At 52.6% G+C, this 25,562-nt stretch overlaps 1 protein-coding gene across 1 annotated transcript; it reads left to right on the forward strand.

Moving 5' to 3' along the window:
- The first annotated feature begins 85 nt into the window (after window positions 1–85).
- Window positions 86–24,316, forward strand: CAPN6 (calpain 6). The gene is made up of 13 exons (XM_072626936.1): window positions 86–267; window positions 5,138–5,317; window positions 11,841–11,972; window positions 12,528–12,736; window positions 13,302–13,494; window positions 14,520–14,713; window positions 15,300–15,377; window positions 16,565–16,760; window positions 20,026–20,148; window positions 20,243–20,445; window positions 21,094–21,215; window positions 22,363–22,499; window positions 22,628–24,316. Exons 2-13 carry the CDS (start codon window positions 5,153–5,155, stop codon window positions 22,808–22,810), a joined length of 1,935 nt encoding a protein of 644 aa, XP_072483037.1. The 5' UTR covers window positions 86–267; window positions 5,138–5,152; the 3' UTR covers window positions 22,811–24,316.
- The last annotated feature ends 1,246 nt before the right edge of the window (window positions 24,317–25,562 follow it).

Below are 25,562 nucleotides of genomic sequence, written 5' to 3' on the forward strand. Positions count from 1 at the left end.
ATCCCAGTTGGCCCAATGTCAAGAATGCAGGGAGGCAGGGACACGGGAACACGGGAACACGGGAACGCCTTCCCTCTCTCCCTTATGACTCAAGATCAATTCCTGGCTGCCTGAGCTGGACAACGGTTCCCAAAGTTTCTGAGCAGAGCTTCCCCTGCACACAGAGCTTGGTACAGCCCAAAGGGCTGTCAAGTTCACAGCAGCTGCCTCAACTGGGAAAGTTTCCTGACTCTGCTGACTGTCCAGATCAGAGGTTTCCTAAACCAGGTAAGTCCTGGGCACCCCGGGCACAGGGCTCTCTCCATACTATTCTGGCTCTCCAGAGAAATCCCAGGCTCAGCCGGTACTCCAGGAGCTGCTGGTTGGACAGGGGAAAGCTCGACAGCATTTCTGAGATCTTCACAGCTGATCTAGAGCCAGTTGAAGGAAGCCGATCTCCGAGCTGCGCTTGGAGAGTGATCACTGGGCCACGGGCCAGCCCCTGGTCAATACTTCAGTGAGCTGCCAAGGGTTAGGAGTGGGGAGACACTGAAGAGTCAAGCCAAGCTCTGCAATTCACAGGTTGGGTGACTTGAATTCTTTAACTTGGTGCTTTAATTCTTCACTCTTAAAAATGAAGAGATTCCCCTAGCTTGCCCCCAACGTCCCTCCTCACTTTCCATATAGCAGCCTAGGCAAGTTTTCTCTCTAAAGAGCTGGCAACCCAAGGTAGATGCCTCAACACACCTTAGAATCCTACAGTTAAGCTAGCAGGGACCCATTCGGTCCAACTCCCTCACTGTGCAGGTGAGGAAACTGAGGCCCACAGAGAGTAAGTGATTTGTCCAAGGTCTCCCATGTGGCAAGCGGCCAAGGAGGTCCAACCCTCCTTCCACGGCAATCCCAGCTCCCTAATCCCTGGCCCCACGAACTGCCTCTTCAGAGCAGCCTGCTCCCGCGCTCCTGGGGACTGGGCAGCCCCTGAAAACAGGACTGGATCCTCCCTGCACCCCCCCGCCCCCCCACACACACCCCAGCAGGTCCTCAGTTTCTGAGACTGGCCCCTCCAGCCACCAAGTTGCTAACTTCCACTCTCCCCGATCACGAGTTTTCGAGGGTAAGGACGCTTCGAAATCGTAGCGGGTCTAATGTCCCCATTGTCATTTGACAGATTCATAAAGCAGGTCCAGAGGGAAGGGGACTGGAGCTTCACACATTCGGATTCCCACCCCGGCAGCAGCAGGCTTCTCTGCCTCGCTCCGTCGTGTGGCTGCTGCCTGGGCTGGGCTCCCGTTCCCTAATGAGCTTCTCGTTCTGCATCCCGGGACCCCCCAGGCGGTTCTCACGATCCCCTAAACAGTCGGGAAGCGCAGAGCGGAGCAGAGCCTAGGGCATGGCAGGATCTCGGGGTTTAGGAAGCGGCGTCTAGAACAGGTTGGGGAGAATCAGGGTTCTCCTCAGTGGCCGGTGTTTGGGGAGTGTGCTGCAGTAGAAAGAGCTTTGGACGCAGAGCCGGACGACCTCACCCTGCCACTCACTACTCGGATGATTTGGGGAAAGCCCCTTGCTCTCTCTGAGCCTCGATTTCTTCATCTGTAAAATGAGGAGACTGGCTTCTAGAGCCCCATCTCTCTCTAGACCTAGGGCTCAGTAAGGTCTTCCTGGAGCCTCAGCTTCTCCTCCCTCCAGCTTTTCCCACTTCCCAAGCTGAGCCCCTATTTTCACCCTAGAGGAGCCAAAGTCGGGGCAGGGGTGAGGGAGGGGAGAGGGAACTCAGTGACTGCGAGTTCAGGCCATGGCATAAGTAGCACTTCCTGCCTTTGGGGATCTCTAAGCTCAGTGCCCAGGCAGCAGGTTCCCTGGGCAGCACCCCCCCCCAGAAAAGCCTCAAGGCATCTCAGGGGGTTCTCCTCCCCCACTCCTGCAAGGGCTTTGTGTTCCAAAGACCAAGGTCTCTTTTCAAGGTCTCTTCCTCCCCTCCTCTTTCCCCCCTCCCATTTATTTTCTCTGTCACAGGCCATTGTCCCCAGCTAAGCACCCTACTTAGTGTTCTAGCATGATTAACCACTGTGGGGGATCAATTTCCCTTTGAAAAAGCCTCGGGTCCAATTGAACCCTTTTCTGAACCACTCCTGGGAGGGGAAAACAAGGAAAAGATGAAAGGCGACATCTCGGAGTGCACTGGATTGGAAGTCAGGGACCTGGGCAAGTCATAGCCCCCTCTGTGGGCCTCAGTTTCCTCATCTGTAAAATGAGGGGCTTGGGCTAAATGATGTGGAATAAAAGCCCCTTCCAGCTCTTAATTCTATGAAATCCTATCAGTTTTTCAGGCTAGAAGAGACCTCTGAGACTGTCCAGTCTAACTGCCTCCTGGTACAGATGAGGAAACTAAGGCCAAGGAGAGGAAGTCATTCATGCATTCAAGATTTCAGAGATTTAGAGCTGGAAGGGGGCTTGGAAAACATTTAGTCCAGGCCCTTCCTTCTTGCCACAGGGGAAGCACTAGGGGTCCAAAGGCAGGCAGTTAGGAAGCAATCCTCTGGCCTCCATCGTACTGGCTTCCTTGGACTATGGCACCAGCAAAAAGCCTGGCCTCACCTGGTTTTGTCAGGGACTGAGGCCAATACAGGAGCTCCCAAAGGGCCGGAGGAATGGGGCTGCAGTCCCACATCCAAACACTGGCTGTTGTATACACACACACACACTATACATATGCACACAACACACAGGACACACATACACCACACCACCCATATACATACTTGTATCCCAGCTCAGTCATGTGAGGAAACAAGCCTCCAACTACCAGCAGGAGAATGGGGACAGTCCAACAGCCCACAGCCAGCAGTAAGTAACCAGTCGACTTCTCCTACCTTTCCAGGGGGCACCACAGGGTACCTCCAGAGGCAGCTTCCCCAGCGGCCTCTTTAGGTTCTTCAAGGTACTGATTCTTGGCAACCTTGCCAAATACAAGAGGTACCTGATTAGTCCAAAGGGTCAGGATAAGGATATTTTGGTTAACTGGGTATTTTGGTTGTACTGGATCAGTCGTGGAAGAGTCTGCTTTCCCCCACAGGTTACTAAACTCCCTCCCATTATGATCATCATAATGACAGCTTGCCCCAAGAATCTCTCTGAGACTGTAAATTGCATAGAAGGTACTTGGCACATAGTAGGCACTTAATAAATGTTTATCGAACTAATGAACATGCTTTAAATACAGTATTATCATCCCCATTCTTTAGATAAAAAAACTGAAGCAAACAGGTTAACTGACTTGCCCAGGGTCACACAGCTAGGAAGTATCTGAGGGCTGGACTATGAAGTCAAGTCTTCCTGAGTCCAGTGCTCTCTTCACTCTACCACACCAAGTAAACCAAGGGGCTGGAAGAATCTGTTATTCCCTCAGGTCAAGTTCCTCAAGTAGGCCGATGAAGCTAGAATGGAGGGGGCGGGGAATGGCTGGAAGTGGGTGAGAGAGACTGGGAAGGAGCAAGGATGGGGAAGGGTGCAGGTCTATATGTCCCTTGCCTCCTTCATCATTGGCTCTGGCCAGTCACCAAGCCTCAAGGGTGGAGTCAAGGGAGAGCCACAGTGGTCCAGGTGCTTGTCAGTGGGTAGATCTTGGAGACCAGGGCAGAGATAGGACACTTCAGTTACACTGGAAGCAGGTGAGAGGGTTGGGTCTAGATGTTTTGATTGAGAGTTCCTGATACTCTGTATGCATCAGCAGTTACCTAAGAATATAAATGCAATGACACACCCGAGAATACGGGTGATGCAGAAGTCTTGCATCTATCTTCCCTTCGTGTCTAGAGCATGAAGATTTGACACGTTTACCACAAATGGATCTCAGTAAAAGTCTCCATCTGAACCAAGAGTGAAATCAGCCAGTAAATCTCAGTACCCGCCAAAGTCATGTAGTTAATGTGAAATCTCATGCCTGATAGACAGGGTCTGCTCATTCAAACAGCTGGCCTTCACACATGTTAATTTAGCAGTAAGAGCATTGCCTGTTTCTATCAGTTCTGGAAGGCTTTAAGACAATATTAACTTAAGTTCTCTATTACCAAGCTTGTGACAATATTAGCCAGTTGCTGGATTTTAGCGTTGCTAGGGCCAGACTATGGACAAGGATATGTATCCCTGTGAGATTACATGTGCCATCCTAGGGAATGTGTCAGTTTCATCCGATTGTGTGCCCAGTGGGATTATCAGCCATTGGCAACCTATCTTTGGGAAGTAAGTGTTTCCAATTTAGAAGCCTTATTGTCACTCCAAAGCTACTTGAAAAGCAGATGCCTTGCATCAAAAGTTAGGAAAAAGAGTTTAGGTAACTCTGGGCCAATGGCCTACAAAGGGCAGTTCTGTACTCTCCAGTTGGCATTCCGGAATTCCCCGATCAATGAGATAGTGGCTGTTTTGGGGCCTGAAGCACAGGATTCAGTTTGCTCATTTCACGTTCATGCTCTCCCTCTTAGTAGTGAAAAAAGATTGCCCCACTGACCTTGGCAGGCTAGTTCTAGCTCTCTCTCCAGCTCTTTTGAGGCTACTTGTCAATTTCAGTTTCTAACTAGAGCCTGCACAGTCATTCAGAAGATGTCCAGCATGCTCATCTGTTAAATGGGGATTCATAATATCTCTACTATGGGAGATGCATCTTCCCATGTAAATGGGAGGATTTTGTAGTCACAGAGGACTAGAGCCTGTACCCTGCCATGACTCCAGACCAACCACTGGCCTGATGTGCACTTGAGACTGCCTGAGAATAGCTTGCTGACATTTCTGTAGCATTTGAACTTTTCCAAAGCACTTTATAGACATCTCAAATGAACTTCCAAAGAACTCTGGGAGTTAATTTCCTCCCACTTTGTTTTTTACCTGGACCTATCATTTTCCCCACTAAGGAAAATCCCTCTGCCAAGGCACATCAATGCTTACTCTGCAATTTTGAGTCTGAAAGGATTGCACAGGACACTCAGAGGTAAGGTGAGTTGTCCAAGGTCACACAGCCAGTATACTCTGGGAGATGAGTGGCTCTTCAGAACAGTGTTGTACTTGTCTCGTATGTCCCAGACGGTCAATCTCAGCCCAGCCTACTTGCTAAGCGTTGGTCACCCTTATCTCCATTCTGAGGAGAAGATTGTTCTCATTCTAGCTGGAAATCGAGACCATGCTTGCTGTGGTGAAACCTTTTAAAGACCAGAAGTACCGTGAACTCAAGCAGCGGTGTCTCCGAGAGCACCGGCTCTTTGAGGACCCTGAGTTCCTCGCTGGAAATGAGTCCCTTTTCTTCAGCCGCCGCCTGCCAGGCCCAGTGGAATGGAAGCGGCCTAAGGTAATGACTCAGACTGGCAGTTGGGTTGGGGCCTAGCAGTGGAATGTCAGGGAACTGCAGCTAGGACCCTGTGGCCCAGGAGGCGTCAAAGTTAGGAAAGGAAAGAAGACTAATCCTCATACCCTCTTCCCTCCCTCTTTGCCAGGAGATAGGGTTACAATACCAAAAATGAACTCCCAGCCCTCAGAGTTTAACTTCTAGTAAGGAAGGGGGTGATCAAGCAATGGGGTCCTGTGAAAAATGGCTAGCAGGAAACCCAATGCCTCTTGTGGAGATCCAAATACATGATCATTGACCCCTAGGCACCGAGGACCCTAGCAAGCCAGTAACCCTTAGGGAGGCAGTGTGGTAGAATGTACAGAAGACCAAGCTTCAGATCCTGACTGGGACTGTGAGCCTCACTTTCCTCCTTTGTCAAATGAAGCCACTGGACCACATGACTTCTGGGGTCTCTCCTAGCTTTCAATCCTATGAAATGAAGTCTAGGATTTGAACTGATGAGAGAGGTCAGCACCAAAAGGAGATGAGGGTGTGGGATGGTCCAAGTTCCCAGAGGGCCACCACCAGGATAATGAAGGGCACTCAAGTTTGTACCTTTGGAAGGCTGGCTGAAGAAGTCATCCCTAACCTTGGGAGGGAGATGACAAGAGCCCATGATTCCACACAACAGAGTGTGAGCAGTCCTGGGCCAGAGGGTCAAAAGACATTGGAAGGACTTGGCAGCTTATTGGCCATAATACCCATAGCAATGGCAGTGGCTCACACACAGGCAGCATTTTAAGTCCTTTGCATACAGTACTTGGGACTGAAGGTGCTGCCAAAGAGATTCCATCTGATCAGCCAGAGAGGGAGGAGTGGGCGCTGATATAATCCTACCCTGACCTCCCTGGAGCAAAGCCCACTAGGGGTCAAAATGGAACCAACTGGGACTTTGTAGCCCAGGTGGCCAGCACATGAGCAGCGGCAGTGGGGAGCATATGTGATGGGTGACAGGGCTATAGTGGGGGTGAAGGGAGGCAGAGGAGAGAGGAAAAGTGGATAGGGCCAGGGGCCACCCAAAGGTAAAGGCCCAGCTTTAGAGCAGGGCAGCCTTGGTCAGAGGGGATGGAATAGAAGGGATGGCCTTACTTCCTAGTAGGGCAGTGGGTCTACAGGGCTTCCTTCCTTTGCCTACGCCCCCTCCAGCCTCTACTTCCTCAGGACCCTAGGGGCTGAGAAGAGATGACTAAGGGTTTTGGCTCCTGCACTGCTGCTGGCTCTGCTCAGTATCTAGGGGGCCCAGGCAGGAGCTCTGTTAACCCAGGTCAAGGCTGAGTTAAAGCACACTGCTTAAGCCTGGGCCCAGATGTGAGAGACACAGACCCAGGCCCAGGCTCCCCTCCTGACTGCTTGCGGCTAGGTCGAGGGGTCAGTGGGGGCTGCAGCCCTCCTGCTTGTGCCAGGCAGCTGGCAGCTAGGACCAATCAGAGCTCTCCCTGGGTGGCTGTGGTTCAACTGGGATTCAGGTTCCACCAAGATTTTGGGGCCTATAGTTACTCACTGAACCCTTCATCCTGGGCTCAGAGCTCAAGTCCACAGCAGACACCATGGCATCTGACCCTCTCATTTCAAGGAGGAATCTGAGGCAGCCCAGAGAGGGCAAGGAATCTATTCAGGTCACCCAGCTAGCTCAGAAGTACCAGAGCCTTTCCACTCTACCTTTACTGGGAATGCAGAGGCCAGAGCCCAGGGCCCACAGCAAGTCAGCTGATCACTTTCCCAGGCTGACTTTAGGGTTAGCCAGGGCCTACCTCTCTCCACAAAACTTGAGACTAGTTCCCAGCCTTTTCTGTCCTGCCTCCCCTTCATCCAAGCCCCTTCCTTCATCTCCTCCATCTTGGCACTGCCACCTAGAGGCCCATTCCCCAGATGCCTCTGCAGAGGCTCCTGGCATCTTGTCATGAGTCTGCCTTGGAGCTGTACCTTCCCATACCATCCAAGGGGCACCAAAGTCTCTATCTGTTTCCTCCCCTTCTCTTCCCCCTCCTCCTCCAATCCTTCCCAGTCCATCCTGAGCCTCCCTCCCAAGTCGGTCCCTCCTATAACCTTTGCTGAGGGGGCTCTAGAGCAGAGCAGGCTGAGGGGTGCCAGGTTGAGAAATCCTGTGAACCCTCTGACCCTCTGGCCTCTCTGACTAGGAGTTCTTTGGTCCAGCCCTGTGATCCCATTGGCAGCTGGGGAGTGGGGACACTGTCCCCACCAATGGTGACTGGCAACACATTAGCACCTTAGCCCAGGGTCCCACACCTAGTGAGTGTTGGGAGTGGGAAAGGGGAAGACTTGAACCCAGGCCTCCTGAGTCCAAGGCTGACATTCCATCCAGTACACCGTGCCACCTCTCACTAGAATAGCAGCAACAAGAGAAAATGGAGAGAATGAGCTTCCTAATAACAATCACAGTACTGCACTGATGTTTCCCTTCTTTGTGGGAAGGCTGGAGTTTGGCTTGGCCCCCACCTCCTTGGACACTGCTGAAGGCTGAGGGCTAGGGGCCCTGGACAGGGCGAGGCTGTGTGGAAGAGGCTGACTCCAAGGCCAGGCTAGGCCAGCCCAGAGGGAGAACACTCATCTCAGGGAGGAGCAGAGAACATTTCGGAGTTGAGGGGAGCATACAGAGGGCTCCTTCCTTTGGTTAGCTAAAGCACTTAGATAACTTCATGTCTCTGTGTCTCTATCTCATTCTTCTCCCCTCTCGCCCCTGTGAGCTCCAAGAGCACAGGGACCCTATCCTAGCCTAACTTTGCTTAAGCTCACAGTAGGTGCTTATTATACCAGTAGTTTTAATTAATCAAATGAGTAAATAATAAGTCAACATTTCTATGACTTTGCAAACATTATCTCATTTGACCCTCACAACAACCCTGGGAGGTAGTTGCTATTATGATCCTCATTTTACAGATGAGAAAACCAAGGCAGACAACAGTTACATGACTTGTCCAGGGTCACACAACTAGTGAGTCAGGCAAGATTTGAACTTCTCTTCCTGAATGAATGAATGAATGACCTGGCCTGTCACAGAGTGAATTCCCATAGAGGCTTTCTGCTCCCATCTGAATCCCTTTCCTGCCACTTCCTGTGTCCCCTCTCTCAGAGAGGCCCCATGCTAATGCTCCTGGAGATTAAAGGGTTTAGAGTGATCAGGGGCCGCCTCAGAGACCTTTATTTGAGAGAAAGAAACCCCAGGGCCAGAAGGGGAAGACCTTGGACCAGTCCCTATTAGGGGAGTTTGCAACAGTTCCCTAACTCACATGCATTCTGTCCCCATTCATCTGGAAGGATTTCTTGACCATGTAAATGTGAGCCTCACACAAAGAATTATAGAGAGGGTTGGAGAAAAGATGGTGAATGCAGGAGGGAAAATGACAACCGGCTGAGAGTAGGAACAGCACTGGCCTGGGTTTTGTGTGCCCAGTGCTTGGCATGGTGCCAGGCACATCAGGGATTACAAAAATACTTGGTGGAAGAAGAGGCTGTTGAGGATGGAGACTGGCTTGGGAAGGAGCCCAATGGAGCAAGGAGAGCCAGGGCTGCCAGGATTCCTCTTGGTGCCAGCTTCCTGCACACTGGTGGGATTTTCTGAGGAACAGCTGGTTGGTTGGCCACTTTCAGACCGGTCTGGGCTTAGGGAAAGTGTAGCAGTCCCTAGAAGGCACAATCACTCACGGAGTGCCATCCCCATTGGAGGTTGGCACTGGTGGATACTGATCTAGGCCCCCCAAATGCATCTCAGGATCACAGAGTTAGACCTGAACAGGACCTTGGATACTACCTAGTTCAACAGCTCCCCTCATTTTACAAATGAGGAAACTGAGGTCCAGAGACAGGGCATACAGGTGGCAAGTAGAGACAGGATTTAAACCTTAGTCCTCTCTCCCCAACACCAGGGCTCTTTCCACTACACAACACTACCTGTCCTTAAACCAAGCTGAAATTTGCCACTATAACTTTCTCCCATTGTACCCCCAGTGCCTGGCACATGGTTAGCACTTAATAAATGACCGATCGCTTGCTTTTAGTACTGTCCTCTAGGGCCAAACAAAACTATGTCTACAGATGACTCCAAAAGAAACTAAAACAAGTGATCTACACAGGAAATTCAACCCATGACTTTGGCCTCAGTTCCACCACATCCTCACTAACGCAATGGATGACCCTGAGCAAGTTCCCCCCTCACCTCTTTATGCCTTAGTTTCTTCCTCTAGAACATGAGGAGGATTGGACTTGGTGAGCTCTAAAATCCAAAGCTCCTTCCCCTGCCCGAGCCTCCGTTTCCCCATATACAAAAGCAAGGGGCTGGACTCAAAGACCTCTAATGTCCCTTCCAGTTCTGCAATCCTATCATTCTACACTTCTCTCAACTGGATGGGACCTCTCCCCCTGGCAACCTCGAGCAAGCAGCTCTCACTTCCAAGAGAAAAGGTCACATTCTCAGTCTGGGATCTCATCACTCCCACCCAAGTGGTCCTGAGGGTTTTCCATGATGGAAAACATGGCTGGCAAAGCCCCAGGCTCTGGGTATCCTCCCTCCTCCCCTTCTCAGCTACTTCTTGAAAAAGTTGCCTCAAGTTTGGCTCCAGAGGCTGTTTGCAGGCTCTGGGCTGGGGCTACCAGGCCCCATTCACTCCATGGCTCCAGGCAGAGATCCATGAGAGAGGCAAGCTGTCAAGCTGTCTGTATCTGTGCCTGAGTGTGTGTGTGTGTGTGTGTGTATGTGTGTGTTATTGTAGATGTGCAAGCATGTGTATGTATGAATGTGCATGTGGAGGAGTGAGGATGAATATAGTGTGAGTGTGTGTGAAAGTATTTGTGAGTGTGAAAATTTGTGTGTATGTATGTGTGCATAAATGTGAGGGAGTGTGCAGAGGTCCTCAACTGTCTCGTCCAGCTCTGATTTTATGATTCTATAACCCAATGAGCCTATGAGAGAATGTATCAGAGAGACAGAGACCAAAATTCAAAAGAGCCAGTGCCAGGGCTGGAGCTCCATGGTAGGTGAAGAACTTCTGAGGGAAAGCAACCTTGACCCTGCCTCCTGAGGTTGAGACCTGGGGCTGCCCTCTGCTGCCAAGCACCTGCCTTGAGCCCTTTGTGTTTGGCCCTTGAGGATGGTGATGTGGTGAAAGAGATGACCTGACCTGGGAGGAAGAGAAGAAGGCCTGGGGTTGTATGGATCTGAGTGTCTGCCTGTGAGTGAATCCGTCCTCCAAGGGGCAGCTGGCTGGCACCCCCCATCCCCTCTTTCTTGTCACCAACCCTCTCTCTTCTTTCTCCATTCGCTTCCCCAGTCAGTCCAAGCCACCCAAGGGTGAGCTTGCTCCCAGAATGGCAGAACAGGAAGGCTCCTCAGAGGTCATTTAGCCCAGCCCTCTCATTTTACAGATCAGGAATGTGAGGCCCAGAGAGAGAAAGGGACTTGCTAAGTCTCTTCCCTAGGCCATTAATGCTCTCGCCTGGTCCATTGACCACATTTGCCCCTAGTGGTCCCTGGAATACCACTCCCTTTTATACTGTTGTTATAGTTAAAGGGAAGGGAAGTCCGCAGTACCCAGGCCTTTGGGCAAGACAGTGGGCAAGACAGTGGTCGAGTCAGCCCAAAGGCCAGTCTTAAGGGGCCCCAAAGGAAGGAGGACTTGGCTCAGTCTGCTCACCAGTCTGCTTTTGTATTTCTCTGGCTGACCATTTGACAAATAGCCGGCTCTGGAGCACCCCAGCTAGGCCAGCACAGCTGGGAAGCTTTAGGGGGCCTCCCTTCCATAACCCTGACTGACACATGGAAATATATGAGTGTGATCTATCTCCTCTGACCCCCAGTCTGGTAAGGTGGGCAGCCCCCATCTGTGTTCTGTGGCCCTGAGACTCTACCTCCAAGGGCCACCTGCTGCCATCACCGTGGCCACCACATTCCTCCCCAAGCCCAGACAGAAGTACAGCCAAAAAGCCTAGAAGAAGAGAAGGGAGGAAAGAGGAAAAGAGGAAGGGAGAGGCAGCAGCCACACTCGATCCTTTGAAAACTGTGGCCACTGAGATGCCATTTGGTGGCTCATGTGGGCTGTTCACCTACTTCCCACGACTTAGGCCCTGCCCCCATCCACGAAACCAGCTAGGCAAGTTACAGAAGCGAGAGCACAGGCCTCAGGTCCAGGGAACCTGTGGCTCCATAAGTGGCCCACTATGTGCCCTTGGGCAAGTCTCTTCTCTAGGAGTCAGTTTCCCCCTGCTCCCCTGAGCATCGAAGCTCTCTGTCATCCTGTTGCTCCCTCATTCACACATACACTCATTTACTCTTCTGTTCACTCACTCATTAACCTCCTCATTCATTCACTCATTCATTCACTTACTCCAGCATCGCTCTCACTCCCTCGCTCCCTCCCAAGCTCACTTCTGGCAGAAGGGGGTCCTCGTTGGCAGAGACTATGCTGGCCAGAGCTGAGGGAAGCCAGCTAGCCTCTTCTGCAAAGTCCTAACGGAGCTGCCTTCTTTCCAGGACATCTGCGACAACCCACACCTGTTTGTGGGTGGGATCAGCTCCCACGACTTACACCAAGGAAAGCTGGGGAATTGCTGGTTCGTAGCAGCTTGTTCTTGTCTGGCCCTCCAAGAATGTCTCTGGAAAAAGGTGATTAATGACTTTGGCCACGGAACAGCATGCATGCACTCAGAGGCCCTTCCAACCTATGATGGGGTTTGTCTCAGTGATGGGGACCAGCTGCCCTCTTTCTACCCTTGAGGCAGAAGCAAGTGGGGCCCAGGAGGAGGCTGCATTGGGGATGGACTATTGGGAGGCTGGAGACAAGAAACTGATAGAAAAGCTAGTGCGGTGCCATGTCCTGGAAGCCGAGGGCCAGACTGATCCATAGATGTCAGTGGGTTAAGGAGGAAACGAGTGAGTGAAGGCATGAATGAGTAAGGGGATGAGACAATGAGTGGCCTGGATGCAAGTCGCTCTGGGCTTGTCTTGTCCTCAGGTGCCCATCAGAACCAGTGGGAATTGTGTACTCACATTCAGCACATCCCTGCCCTGTCTCCAGCTGGCAGAGTCATTTCTTGGCACTGTGGACAGTGGTGCCCAGGGCCACAGTTGAGGCAGCCCAGGGATGGCTGTGGTCTCCTACGTTGGCATGGCAGAAGGAGGGGGCTTCAACTACTGCTATTGCCAATCCCTTGTGTCCAGGTGATCCCCGAGGCAAAGGAGCAGGACTGGGACTCACGGAGGCCTGAGAAATATGCCGGAATATTCCACTTCCGTTTCTGGCATTTTGGTGACTGGATTGATGTGGTGATTGATGACCGTCTGCCCACCATCAATGGGGAGCTGATTTTCTGCCACTCCAATGTGCCCAATGAATTCTGGAGTGCCCTGCTGGAAAAGGCCTATGCAAAGTAAGCCCTGGTGGGAGGCCAGGCCAGGGGAGAGACCCAGGAGCCTCCCTTCACCTTAGGCTTCACTGTTGCCCAAACACATGCATCTGAGCAGAAGCCAGGTAGGACCTAAGGCACACGCTTCCAGATGCCCAGAAGGGCAGCACCAGCCAGCACTGGCCTCTCCCCCAGGCCTTAATTCCTTCACCATTTGCAAGGGACAATTAAGGTCCAGTCAGGGGGTCCATGCCATAGATCATTACCTCAGACACCATGGGATTCCATCCCCTCAACATACAAAGAATAAGGCAGAGGGAAGGCAGGGATGAGCAGCATAGCTTTGATAGGAGTGAGCTCTGAGCTCCTGGGCTAGATTTGAAGGGCCCCAGCCTTGGGAGCTATCCTCTAAGGACATAGGGGCCAGCCTTCCTGGCCTCCAATCCATGTGTCCTGGCCCATTAGGGAATCCCATGCTTTGGTGGCAAATCCTGCTGGGAAGGGACAGAATGACCAAAGTGTCCCTATGTCTCAACGGCTTCCTCTCCTCCCCTTGTGTCTCTCCTCTGCCTCTGACTTCTGCTCCCAGGCTGGTGGGCTGTTACGAGGCTCTGGACGGTGGGAACACTGCGGATGCCATCACGGACTTCACGGGGGCTGTGTCTGAAACCATAGACCTTAAGAAGGGCGATTATGGTAGGCTCCTCCTGGAGCAGACCAAGCTCTTTGAGGACCTGCTCAAGGCCTACAACAGAGGGGGCCTCATCAGCTGCTCCATCCTGGTACATCGCTTCATGGGCATCTGAATGAACGTGTGAATGTGTCAATGAATGAAGGGACCTGTGAATGAGGTGGGGCAGGGGGAAGGAGAGCGGGGGCAGGGGGAAGGAGAGCGCGGGCAGGACGCAGTCCCAGCAGCAAAGAACTGACGTCCAGACACGCTGCATAGCCTCCAAGTCAGCCAAAGAATGCCACAGGGACCCAAGCGTGGAGGCCACTGGGGAAGAGGTAGCCCATCCCTCGATGGGACCTAGTTATTGCTAAATGTGGCCCCCAGGAATGCCAGGCTGAGGGATGGGGCTGACACCGGCCAGGTCCTAGGGGAGCCAGCTTTGAGCATCAAGGATGAGTGTCAGGTGATCCAAGGAGCACTGTGCCAGGCTCACCCCTAGATCCACTGAGATAAGGCTGGCTGCCACCTCCTTCCTTGGCACAAAATAACCAGTGGCATAAGGATGGCCTGAAAGCAAGATGTTTGCTCATGCCAGGCTTCTGGCTGCAGCCCAGAAAGGAGCCATGACCAGACTGAGAGTCCCAGAATGAGACTGGGTCCAAGGTCAGCAGGCCAGGCTAAGCCATCCCAGAAGAGCATTCTGGGCCCATCACCTCCTCTGCATGAAGACCTTCAGTGAGGAGGCAGCCCATAGCCCTTTGGGAAGGTTTTCCTTAGAGTGAGCCTAGCTCTATCTGAGCCCTCTATGCTCCAGACCTTCACAGGGCTCCCTCTAAGATCTTTACAGTAGATTCCTCTGGGCCCTGGTCAGTTCAGAGGCTTCTGCCCTCCCATACTGACCCAGCAGAGCCCTTGGATGGAGAATAAAGATCAGAGCGGGAGGTGAGTGTGTGCATGTGTGTGTGTGTGTGTGTGTGTGTGTGTGTGTGTGTGTGTGCGTGTGTGTGTGTGTGTGTGTGTATGTGTGTGTGTGTGGATGCCTGCGCTGGAGGTATGGGGGAGGTGGGTTGGCGGGAGGAGTGTTGAGGTAAGGCCTAATACTCTTTGTACTTTTCTGGGTTCTCGGGAGTGTAGCCTGCCGTTGACAATGAGCGTCAAGGAATCACTGAGCAGGGTCTGGTGAGGGGCCATGCCTACTCAGTAACTGACATTCGCAAGCTGCGCATTGGAGGACGACTCCTGGCTTACTTCAAGTCTGAAAAGCTGTTCATGATCCGGATGAGGAACCCATGGGGAAAGCGGGAGTGGAATGGGCCTTGGAGTGACAGGTGAGCCGTCTACCCCGGACTCTCTGCCCTAGGCCTTGTTTGACCTTGAGGAGGCTGCAGAGAATCACAATTGCTCTCATTTCTCCACCATTTTCCAAATTACAAAGCGCACTCCTCACAACACTGGGAGGACATAACTGTGCCAGTATTATAGCCACACTAGTAAAATAACTGGGACCTGAAGCCACGTCTCCTCACTCCAGTGCCCTCTGTGCCGGACTCTGGTTCCTGCTTCCTCACCCTCTCAAGCTTGCCCATGAAGTGCCCAAGTCTCATCATTTTTGTCCCTGATGACTATGGGCTGAACCCCTCCTAGGCCCAGGGTCAGTGCCCTTTGTGGGACCCAAATGTCAAAGGGACAAGGGGATCACAGAGATTCGGTCCAGCTCTGAAAACTCACGTTCCATGTTTAGGGAACTTATCAGGTCCAGCATCTATGCCCCAAGGCCCCTTCTGACTCTGATGTTCTATGTCTTAAGTTGGTGAGAAATATATCAGGCTTTCCTGGGGATGAGGTCCGTCCCCTCTGCCATGGCTGATGGCAGCCTTAACCACGGGTCGAATCCCTCCCTTCTCCGTCCTTTAGCTCCGAGGAATGGCAAGGAGTGACTGCAGTGGAGAAAAAGAACATGGGACTCAACGTGACAGACGATGGAGAGTTCTGGTGAGGAATGGGGCCTGATTGCTCAGTGGGTAGAGCTCTGGACCTGGATTCAAGAAGCACTGAGTTTAAATTCAACCTCAGACTCACCAGCTGTGTCACCTGCCTGCCTCCTGTCTCCCCTCACTCCAGTCTATCCTCCATTCAACCAGCAAAGTGATTTTTCTATTCAGGTCACTCTTCTACTCGATAAACTCCAGTGGCTCCCTATTGTTTCCAGGAGCAGATACAAAATGCTCTGTTTGGCATTTGTAACCTGACCTCTTCCGACCTTTCCCTCCTTGATACAATCCAGCTACATCAACGTGTTCCTTGCAGTCCATTTCCAGTCTGCACACCTTTGCACTGGTTGTGTCCCAGGCCTGAACGGTTCTCCCTCCTCACCTTATTTTCCTTGGCTTCCTTCAAGTGTCAGTTCAAATCCTGCCTTGCCAGTGTTCCCGCTGCTGGGGCCTTCCTCATGGAGATTACCTTCCATCAGTTTTTTTCTATATCTTGTATACGTCCAGTTGTTTGCGTGTTGCTTTCCCCATTGGGCTGTGAACTCCTTGAAATAGAAACTGACTTTGCCTTTGCTTTTATCCTCAGTGCCTGCCACATAGTAGGTATTTGAGAAGTGCCCATCGAATGGCTGGCTCACTGAGGTAGATGTATTTTTATTCCAGCTTTCGAGATGAAGGGTAAATGACTTGCCCAGGATGACATGGCTGCGGAATATCTGAGGAGCAGCTGGAACTCAGGCCTTTCTAACTGCAGGCCCAGCCTCTGGTCTCTAGCCTCCATTTAGAGATGGATGATTTTGACTTGAAATAGTATTTTATTTTTTCCTAGCCTACGTTTATATTGAGCTTTCAAGTTGGTAAAGCACCTTCGAGACATTCCCTCTCTTGATCTTGCAACAATACTGTGTGCCAGACGGAGTGATTTGCCAATGGTCACATGACTAGTAGGACCTATACCTGCTCAGAAGGGCAGCCTTTGGATTGAGTCCCAGTTTGACAGAACGAATCCTTTTCTGAAGGGGATTTGTCCTGGGAAGTTTGGATTCAGTCAAAGGGCCACCCTTGAAGACTTAGAGGCCCACATGTGGCCTGGAGGCTGCAGGTTCCCCACCCCTGTCCTAAACTATCTCTAAGGTCCCTCCCAGTCCTGAATCCTCTGATGCTTTGATTTTTGGCTTTCCCCCTTAGGATGGCCTTTGATGACTGGTGTAAAAACTTCACTGACGTGGACATCTGCCGCAATCTGAACACCTCCATCTTCAGCATCCACAAGACCTGGGAGAAGGCCTCAGTGCGTGGAGCTTGGCAGCATGACGAGGACCCTTTGATCAATCGGGCTGGAGGCTGCTTCAACAACCGAGCTACGTTCTTGCAGAACCCCCAGGTTGGAGCCCCTTGCCTTCCCGGGGAGCTGATCTCCCTCACCCCCCTCCAGAATCATGGCCCCCTCTCAGGCCTTCAGCCACTCTCACAGGCATTGTAGGTACACCTTTCCTCTTCTGCATGGCCCATAGTGGCCTTCCCTCCTTGTACCCTCTGCTCTCTGGTCTGCTTCAGGAAGCCTGGAATGATCCCTGGCAACACTTCTAAGACTGGGCTAGCCACTGGGGGGCCTGGGCTCTTTCATGCCTGAAACTCCAGTGGCAAATGCAGGGTGGCTTTTCATTGGCTTTCCAGTGACCTGATGGAGTAAAGCTTCTTAAGTGGGGTGCCACTTTGCTTGGAGATATTCAAATTACTGTGGGAAAAGATCTGGGTAAGGGGAGGTCCCAGTAGACCACAAGTTCAATATGAGCCAATAGTCTGACCACAACAGCCAAAAAACCAATGTGATCTAAGCTACATTGTAAGAGGCAGGATGTCCAGAAGGGGGAAGCAGCAGGCCCATCATCCTCTGACCAAGGAGGTGCTTGAAGTGCTATGTTCCATTTTGAGGAAGCTCACTATCGAGGTGGAACAGAGTCAGTGGACAGGGAGGGGACCAAAGACCAGGCCACGGGGGGGGGGGGTCATTGAAGGGAAGGCTCAGCGGGCCAGGTTAGTTCTGGCCAAGTATTTGAAGGGCCAGCCAATGGAAGAAGGATTGAGCCCAGGGGAGAGAACCAGGCGTAGCCATGGGAGGAGGGGAGGAAAGCCAATGAAAAACAGTTGAGTGGCCTGCATGAAGGAGCGAGCTCTCTGTCCATCCCCTAAGGTGGCCAGGCTGAGCTCCCCCTCTTTAAAATGGAGGCAGGGCAGGCATGGCCTGTTCCAAACTAGAAGGGCCTTTACTTCAATCCCTTCATTTTACAAAGAAGAAACTGAGGCCCAGGGAAGGAAAGTGGCTTTGCCCAAGTGACATAAAAGGAGCATGGAGGTGGGCCCTTCCCTGACTCCAGACTGCCTGTGTCCTTAGCAGCTGCACAAATATATGTAAGTAGGGACAGACACGGCTGACTAAGAAGGGCCTGTCCATGCTGGGATCAGCCCAGTGGACCCTTGGGAGTACAGCATGTCCACGAAGGCCCCTCTGCCTGCCCTCTCCTCCCCCGACACACACCAAAAGGAGAACAGAAGATGACCTGTCAAGATAGAGGCCAGGAGGCCCCTAAGCTCATGGGTGGGCCCAGGTCTTGGGGTCATCAAGGATCCAAAGAGCTGACGTTCAGAGGAGGAGGGAGACTCCCTCTGTTAAGCCCCAGCAGACCTTGTCAGGAGTGATGGGGGAAAGAAGCACTAGGAAGAACTTCCTCATGGGGATAGCTGGCCCCAAGTGGGAGAGGTTCCCCATCCTGGGAGGTCCTTAAGCAGAGGCTGGATAGAGGAAAGGAGATTCTTGGGCATCCCATCAACTGTGAAATCCTGTGACTGGGTCTTTGTTAATGTGTTTATTGAGGTATGTGTGTAGTTGTGTGTATGTGAGTGTAGACTGCTAGTTTACCAGCAGGCAGGGTGGATGGGTGGAGGGGCAGGAGACAGGATACAAAACAGAATGTCCTAGAAGAATGATCTAGGCCAGACATCCCCCCTCCCCTCCAACCTCCTGCTTGGTTTGTTTACAAACTGCCCCCGATCTTTTCCAGCATTTTTAAACTAGCCCGAGACTGTGACCCAGGGCTCTGGCTCCTCCGTCTTCCTTGAGCTTGACCCTTTTCTCCCTTTCTTTCCCCTAATAAGGAGCGCTAAAATATGCTCCTGCCTTGGCATTGTTTACCCACTTAACCTACTAATAACCAGCAGGCCTGTCTGCTTGTCCCCTGTCCAAGAACCATCTTCACTATTATTCTGGGGAGAAACCAAATGATTACATTTCAAGTTGGCTGTGGACCTTGGCAAAGGTCCTGTCCCTGTCTGAAGCTCAATGTTCCCCTTGGTGAAAAGAATGGTCTGAGTTGGATACTCTCTAAAGGAACTCCCAGTTCTGACGATCTTTGTTCTAAGGATTCAGACCTTTTCAGTACCCTCACATTCCTCTCTGTCAAACAAGGGGCTCCAACTAACTCATCTCTGAGATTCCTTCCAGCTAGAACATTCTTTGTTCAAAGAAATCTTCCTGTCTCTGGGACTCAACTTTCCTCTACCCCCATAAAATGTCATTGGCAACAAATGGAGAGGAGGGGCTATGGGTGGAGCTGTTTGTCCTTGGTTCTTGCAATCTATCCCTTCAGTACCAGGACTGCCCATTGGAAGCACTGGCCCCTGGGCTCCGGGGGCCATTGGGGTACTGGGGGTATAAGGCCTCTGGCTGTCTTTGCATATACATGGCATTTGCCTGGACCACAGTTAGGCTACCAGGCTCTCCAGGAGCACCATGCTAGGTTTTTCCAAAGAGAAATCAGGTTTCAACTGGTTCCATTTTCCAAGAAGTCCATACCTAGCAATGCAGGTGGTCTGAGCCAGTAACTCCTTCCTGGTTCTACGGATACTAACTGACACCCTCCCCCAATTTCTTGCCATGGCACAAGAGCACCCAGGCTCTAGCAGCTCCTTGCAAGCTAGAAAGGCCTTGAGTATAGGCCAAATGAAGGACTAGATGCCCGTTAGCCAAGAACCAGTCCGACTCAGTTTTGAGAGGTTCCTCACTAGACTATCCGAAGGAGGACACTTTTTTTAGCCACTACAATTCTCAGAGACCATCTCCTAAGTCTGAAGTGCTGCCCCAGGATGAGAAGTTCACTGATTTCCTTGGTGTCCTGTGATCTCGGTCTGTTTTCCTGGGCCTGGAAGCCTGCAGCTCATGGGGGCTACAAGAGCAGAGAGAGGGAGTGTCCCAGGGTCTACGATGGGGATTCCAAACAGAATGTTTTCAACAGCAAACTCACTCATGTTGAGAGCCTGCCTAGTCCAGAATGTCAGACTAAGAGGGACATTAGAGGATGTGTTGTCCAAACTCTTCCTATGACAGAGGAGGAAACTGAGGCCTGGGGAGGGGAAAGAGATAATCATCACAAGTGACACTTCTCTGGGGTCTACTTTGTGCCCAACAATCCCTGTGGGATAAGTAGCGCCAATGGGGAGAGAAAGTGCCCAGCCCAGGGACACACGGTAAGGCAGATGAGGAGCCCCTACCTCTCCTGGCTCTCCATCCCAGACCCCCATCCCTGCACTGGGCCACTTTGGATTTGGCTCAGAAACCACTGACTAAGGTGCCTCTTGCTCATTCCCCTTAGTATGTCTTCAACATAAATAAGGAAGAAGACAAAGTCCTCATTTCCCTGCAGCAGCGTGACCAGCGCCCTCACCGGAAGGATGGCCGGGGAGACAACTACACCATTGGCTTCGAGATCTTCCGGGTAAGGGCAGGGGGACAGGCCCCTGGGACGGCCCCTGAACCAGTCTCTTGGCTGCTGTTCTTTTGGACCTGACAGGCTCTGTCCCTTCCACCAGGTGGAGCTGAATCGGGAATACCGCCTCCATCAGCTGCAGGTCCAGGAGAGGGTGGTGGGATCCACCTACATGGACTCCCGCACGGTGTTTCTGAGAACCATCCTGAAGAAGGGTCGCTATGTCATCATCCCCACCCTGTTCCAGCCTGGTGACATCAGCGAGTTCATCCTAAGGCTGTTCACCGATGTTCCCTCGGAGCTCAGGTCCTCTTCCAGAGGGATCCAAGATTGGAAAGGGGGGCCTTGGAGATCAATCCCCTTGTCCTCCAGGGGGAGAACCTAAGGCCCACGGCACTAAAGCCTCTTGCCTCGAGGTAGTCAGTAAGTGGGCAAAGCTAGGCTCCAAACCACAACCTGCCAACCATTTTCCAGAGGTTCGATGTGGGAGCTACAGGAGAGAAGAGAGCATGGGCCTCAGAACCAGTGGGCCCAGAAACCAAGGGGCCCAGAAACCAGGGGGCCCAGAAACCAGGGGGCCTCAGAACCAGTGGGCCCAGGAGCCAGGGGGCCAGGAGCCAGGGGGCCTCAGAACCAGTGGGCACAGGAGCCAAGGGGCCAGGAGCCAGGGGGCCCAGGAGCCAGGGGGCCCAGAAACCAGGGGGCCCAGAAACCAGGGGGCCCAGAAACCAGGGGGCCTCAGAACCAGTGGGCCCAGGAGCCAGGGGGCCAGGAGCCAGGGGCCCAAGAGCCAGGCGGCCCAGCCTGAGGCCCTCAGCTTCTTCCTCAGCAAAAGAGCAGGATTAGCTTCATTCAGAAGTTCCCTGGAGCTGTCACTCTATGAACTTGGGCCTCGCCAAGGCCAACAAGCCAGTGAGTGGCTGGCCTTTAACCCGGCCTCTCATTCCCTTGTAGGGAGCTCACGCTGGACAAGCCCGAGCCCAAATGTAGGAGTTTCCTGTGCGGCTACCCTCAGCGAGTCACCCAGCTGACTGTTCACAGCGTGGAGGGGCTGGACCGACAGAACAGCTCTGGACGTACGGGTTGGGTCGGCAGGCTTAGAATTGGGGCAGGAGCAGGGCTGGGTCATTGGTACCAGGCCTCAACAGCAGGAAGGAGGGAGGAAGGAGTCCAGAGGGGTGAAGCATGTGGGCAGCATCAGAGAGGTAGCTGCACTAGCCTCCAAATGCCAGCTTTGCTGCTCAGTGATGGTGGGAGTTGACATTTGCTTGCAAAATACTTTCCAGACATCATTTATCTCATTTGAGTCTCACAAAAGCTACAAGATTATGCCCATTTCCTGGATGAGAAAACTGAGGGTCAAAGAGGTTTAATGATTTGAGTATGGTCTCATAGCTACTAAGTATCAGAGGCAGAATTAGAATCCAAGTCTTCATATCTGCCTCCTATTTATGAACTGTGGGAACTTGGGTAAGTCAGAGCCTCAGTTCCCTCCTTTGTAAAACAAGGGGGTTATCTTGACAATGTCTTCCAGCTCTGGCAGCCTAGGAATCAAGGGCCAGACTAGGGAGGGGAGGAAGCAGTTGGCATCAGAAGCCATGGGGTAGGTGGGTGGCTAAGATCCAGCTAAAGGCAGGACCCACTTTCAGGGGGCTGGGCTCTCTGCCCAGGGCTTTGCCTCAAGCCCTCTAGAGAAGCTGCCAAGAATTGTGGCTGGAGCTGCTGCTGGCCTGAGCTCCCTGGGGGCTGGGCACAATGGCCACCAGCAGCAGCTACCCACGTGCTGCCCAGGGGTGGCAGCTCATTCCCTGCCAACAGCTCCCTCTGGCCAGCCTGCTGCCAGTGACTGGGTCAGCTTTGTTTTGGCTGGTGCCCAAGAATGGAAAGGCCTGGGGTCTCTGGAGGGCCCAGTGTATGTCTATGAGCGGTAGGAGGAAGCTGTGAGGAACCTTACAGTGTCAGAGTGAGAGCAAAATGGGCCTTAGGAGCATCCTTGCCTGACAGTCTGATGCTACACTAGAAGAAACAGGCCCAGAGCGCAAAAGGGCCCTGGTCAAAGTCACACAATGAGTTAATGGTGAAACCCAAATGTCAACTCCAACTCAAACCCAGGCCTTGTGGCCAGAGCTGTCATCAGGCCCCTGTGATGCCAGACCCCCATGATGCCAGGCCCCCATGATGCCAGGCCCCCAAAGCACACAGGTCACACAAACTTTGTTTCAGGTGCCAACCCCTACCTCATCATCAAGTGTGGGAAGGAAATCGTCCGCTCCCCTGTCCAGAAGGAAACCTTTGACGCTGTTTTTGACATCCAGGCTATATTCTATCGCAAGAACCTCAAGGAGCCCATTGTGGTTCAGGTGAGAAGGGTAGCCAGAGGGCAGGGGGCTGCAGACAAGGTATCCCATCATGGCATACTCTGAGTGCCTCGTGACGAGGTGAGGCCCAAACACTAAGACCTCGCACACCTCCATCCTCACGTCTTCAGGTCTGGAACAAAAAGCTTCTGTGTGACCGATTCCTGGGACAAGTAACCCTTGTAGGCGAGCCAGGCGACTCCCGAGAGCTCAGGACCCTCCAGCTTCGAGATAAGGGTGCTCCAGATGCCCCACCTGTGACCGGACACCTCAGTCTCAAGGTGGTGTCCACCGATGACCTCGTGGAGCTCTGAAAGCCTGGCCCCAGCCTCCCTCTGGTACCTTCCCTGGCCGAGTCCTCTGTTTTCCTTGTTGAGGGCCAGGGGGAGGAGAGATGGGGTTGGGAGGGAGGGGGGACAGGAGAGAACACTCCAGGCCCAGTTCTCCTGAGCTGGGTTGGAGAGGATGAGCAGGTGGAAGCTGGCCTGAGCCAAGCTTGCTGATCAATCAGTCACAAATCACTTGAAAAGCCCCAAATTGTAAGCAGTCCAATTTCCTCACTCCATGAGTTAGGCCCCCCTGGCCTTGTCCTGGTGATTAAGGTAGTAGTCAGGGCAGTGCAGGCCTCGGGCTCCCCATGGAATTGGGGGATGAAACCCACACTAACCTAGCTCCCATCCTTCTGGCACAAACAAGCTTGCTTTGAAACAGCTCTGCAAGGTAGAGAACCAAGAAGTACTATTAATGGCCATTCACCCTGGGAAAGAAAGGAGACCCAGAAAAGGCTAGCCCAGTGGGCTAGAGATAGCGGGAGCTCCTCCAAGGCTTGGGAGGGGGGGCACACAGGAAGGAGGGGGGTGGGAAATGATAGTAAAAGTTGACATTTATATAAGGCTTCTAATGCGCAGTGACAGGGCTTATCACCACCCCCACCCCCGAACCACCCCCTCCCCACCACCCACCCCCATCCGGGGGCATGGTTGTCACCATCAGCACCATGAGGCCCAGCAGGGGTTAGCGGCAGAATTGGAGGTCAGGTCTTCCTAGCTCCCACTCGGGTTCTGGCCTCTGGGGCAGCTGCCACCTGGGAGTAGAGCCCAGTTGGGTCTCACTAAGGTGGGAATCCTTCGGGAGACATTTGGAGGTAGCTCTGGCAGGCAAGAAAGAGTCTGGAGGCCAGCTACAGCTACATGTTTGCTATGTGACATCAGGCAAGTCAATTGTTGAGAGGAAAACACTAGATCCAAAGTCAGAGGCCTTCTGGGGAATCAGATCCTTTCTCACCCAGGACCTCAGTTTCCCACTTCTGTACAATGGAGAAGGCTGAGACTCAGTGACAGCTCCAGCAACCCTTGAGACAAACAACAATGCCCAGAAGTCACCAGGGCAGTGCGTGAGGCAGGCATCGCCTCATGGCTCTGGCTCAGCCAAAGGACGAGCTGGCACTAGCTGGTCCAAAGCCACCATACTGCCACTGCCACTTGGGTCACCTGGGTGGGGAATTGCCCTGTACTTGCAAAATAGCTTCAATCTCTCTCTGTCTTGCAAGCCCTGGGTTGTGGGAGGGGAAGAGGGATGTCGGGGGCCACTCACTGGCCAAAGTGGGGGCGGGGGGGTAGTCAGGGTCTGGTATCTAGTCCTGCATTATTCAGGGTCCCCCACACATCATGTGCCCTAGGCTCTGAGGCTTTGGAGCCAGAGGGGGCCACGTGGCAGGCTGCCCCTTGACCTTCCACCCTGGCTCACCTCTTCCTCCTCCATCCCAGGTGATGCTTACTCAATTCTGCCCTGCTTTCAATAAAAACCTATCCATGCATTTATCCTCCACTTTCAATGAGCATTTATTAAGAAGCAGGCCCTTTATGTGGCTCTGTGCCTCTGGGGAGGGGCCAGAGGGGGAGGGAGAAGCTAGTCCCTGAGCCTGAGGGTACAAGGGAATTTAAGAAATGCATCTAGGCCTCATATCCAGCCAAAATGGACCTTTCTGCAGAATGTAGCCTTCCCACAGAGCCTTTGGATTCAGGCCCATTTGGTTGAGTGAGGGCATTCAGAGTCAGCGCAGCCCCCTGTGCAAGGACTAGACTTGTTCTGGACTAGCAGCCAATCTGCAGAAAGTGAGATTTCAGCCCCAAAAGAAGCAGCTTCCTAACAGGTTTAGCATTAAACAGTGGGACAGGCCAGTTGAAAAGCTGGAGAGCCTCCAGAGGCAAAAAAGTCTCTCTTAGTGATTGTGTCCAAAGGACAGGAGCCTCCTTCACACCGGGGAGTCCAGTGGGGCCTAGGCCTTTGTCAAAAAGACCCCAAACCAATGTGAGGCCTCAGCCTCCCCTCTCTCTGGAACCAAACTGGGCCAAGGATTGAGACATCTAGTCTGCACTGCTGGGAAATGGCGGGCTTGGGCCAAGGACCTTCCAGCTCAGTCATTCCATAAGGCTTTCTTCGATTTTTTTAAAGCAATTTTTAAGAGAATGTTTAATTTTTTCATGGGTGGGTAGGGATGTAACTCCCCAGTTTGGTCTGAAGATGGCAGTGTTGTCACATGCCTGAGAGCCCTGCGGTGGGGGAAGGGCAGCAGACTGGCTCCCTGTCTCTGGTAGCCACCCTTGATGCAGAATGCAGGACCCACACTCGACTTCCCCCTCCCCACACCTCCTGGCATAGAAAGTTCTTGCTTATTACTCTTGCTGGGCTTTCAGGGCCCTAAGAGACCCTCCCCAGTCCCCCAGTCCTCTATATTCCGGGCTTCATGTGGCCTTCCCTCCTTCTTAATCCTGCCCCTGGCCAGCACTCCTGTCCCTTGGGCTATCACCTGATCAGAGACTCCAGTACCTGGGACTCATCTCAATGGCCAGCCCATGGAAGCCCTCAGCTGATCCTGCCCTCCAAGGTCATCCTGCAGGGCTCATGTAGAGACAAGCTGTCCTGGAAAGAAGGTTAGAGTGGGAGACAGAAGACTTGAGGCAGCTGGGGGGGTAGAGTTGGAACCTAGAATCCAAAGATCTAGGTTCATATGGCCCCTCAATTAATTGGTTTGGCTTAGTTTCCTCATGTGTAAAGTGATGCTAC

Source organism: Notamacropus eugenii, chromosome X, assembly GCF_028372415.1.
Source record: "Notamacropus eugenii isolate mMacEug1 chromosome X, mMacEug1.pri_v2, whole genome shotgun sequence".
NCBI classification, from domain to species: Eukaryota; Metazoa; Chordata; class Mammalia; order Diprotodontia; family Macropodidae; genus Notamacropus; species Notamacropus eugenii.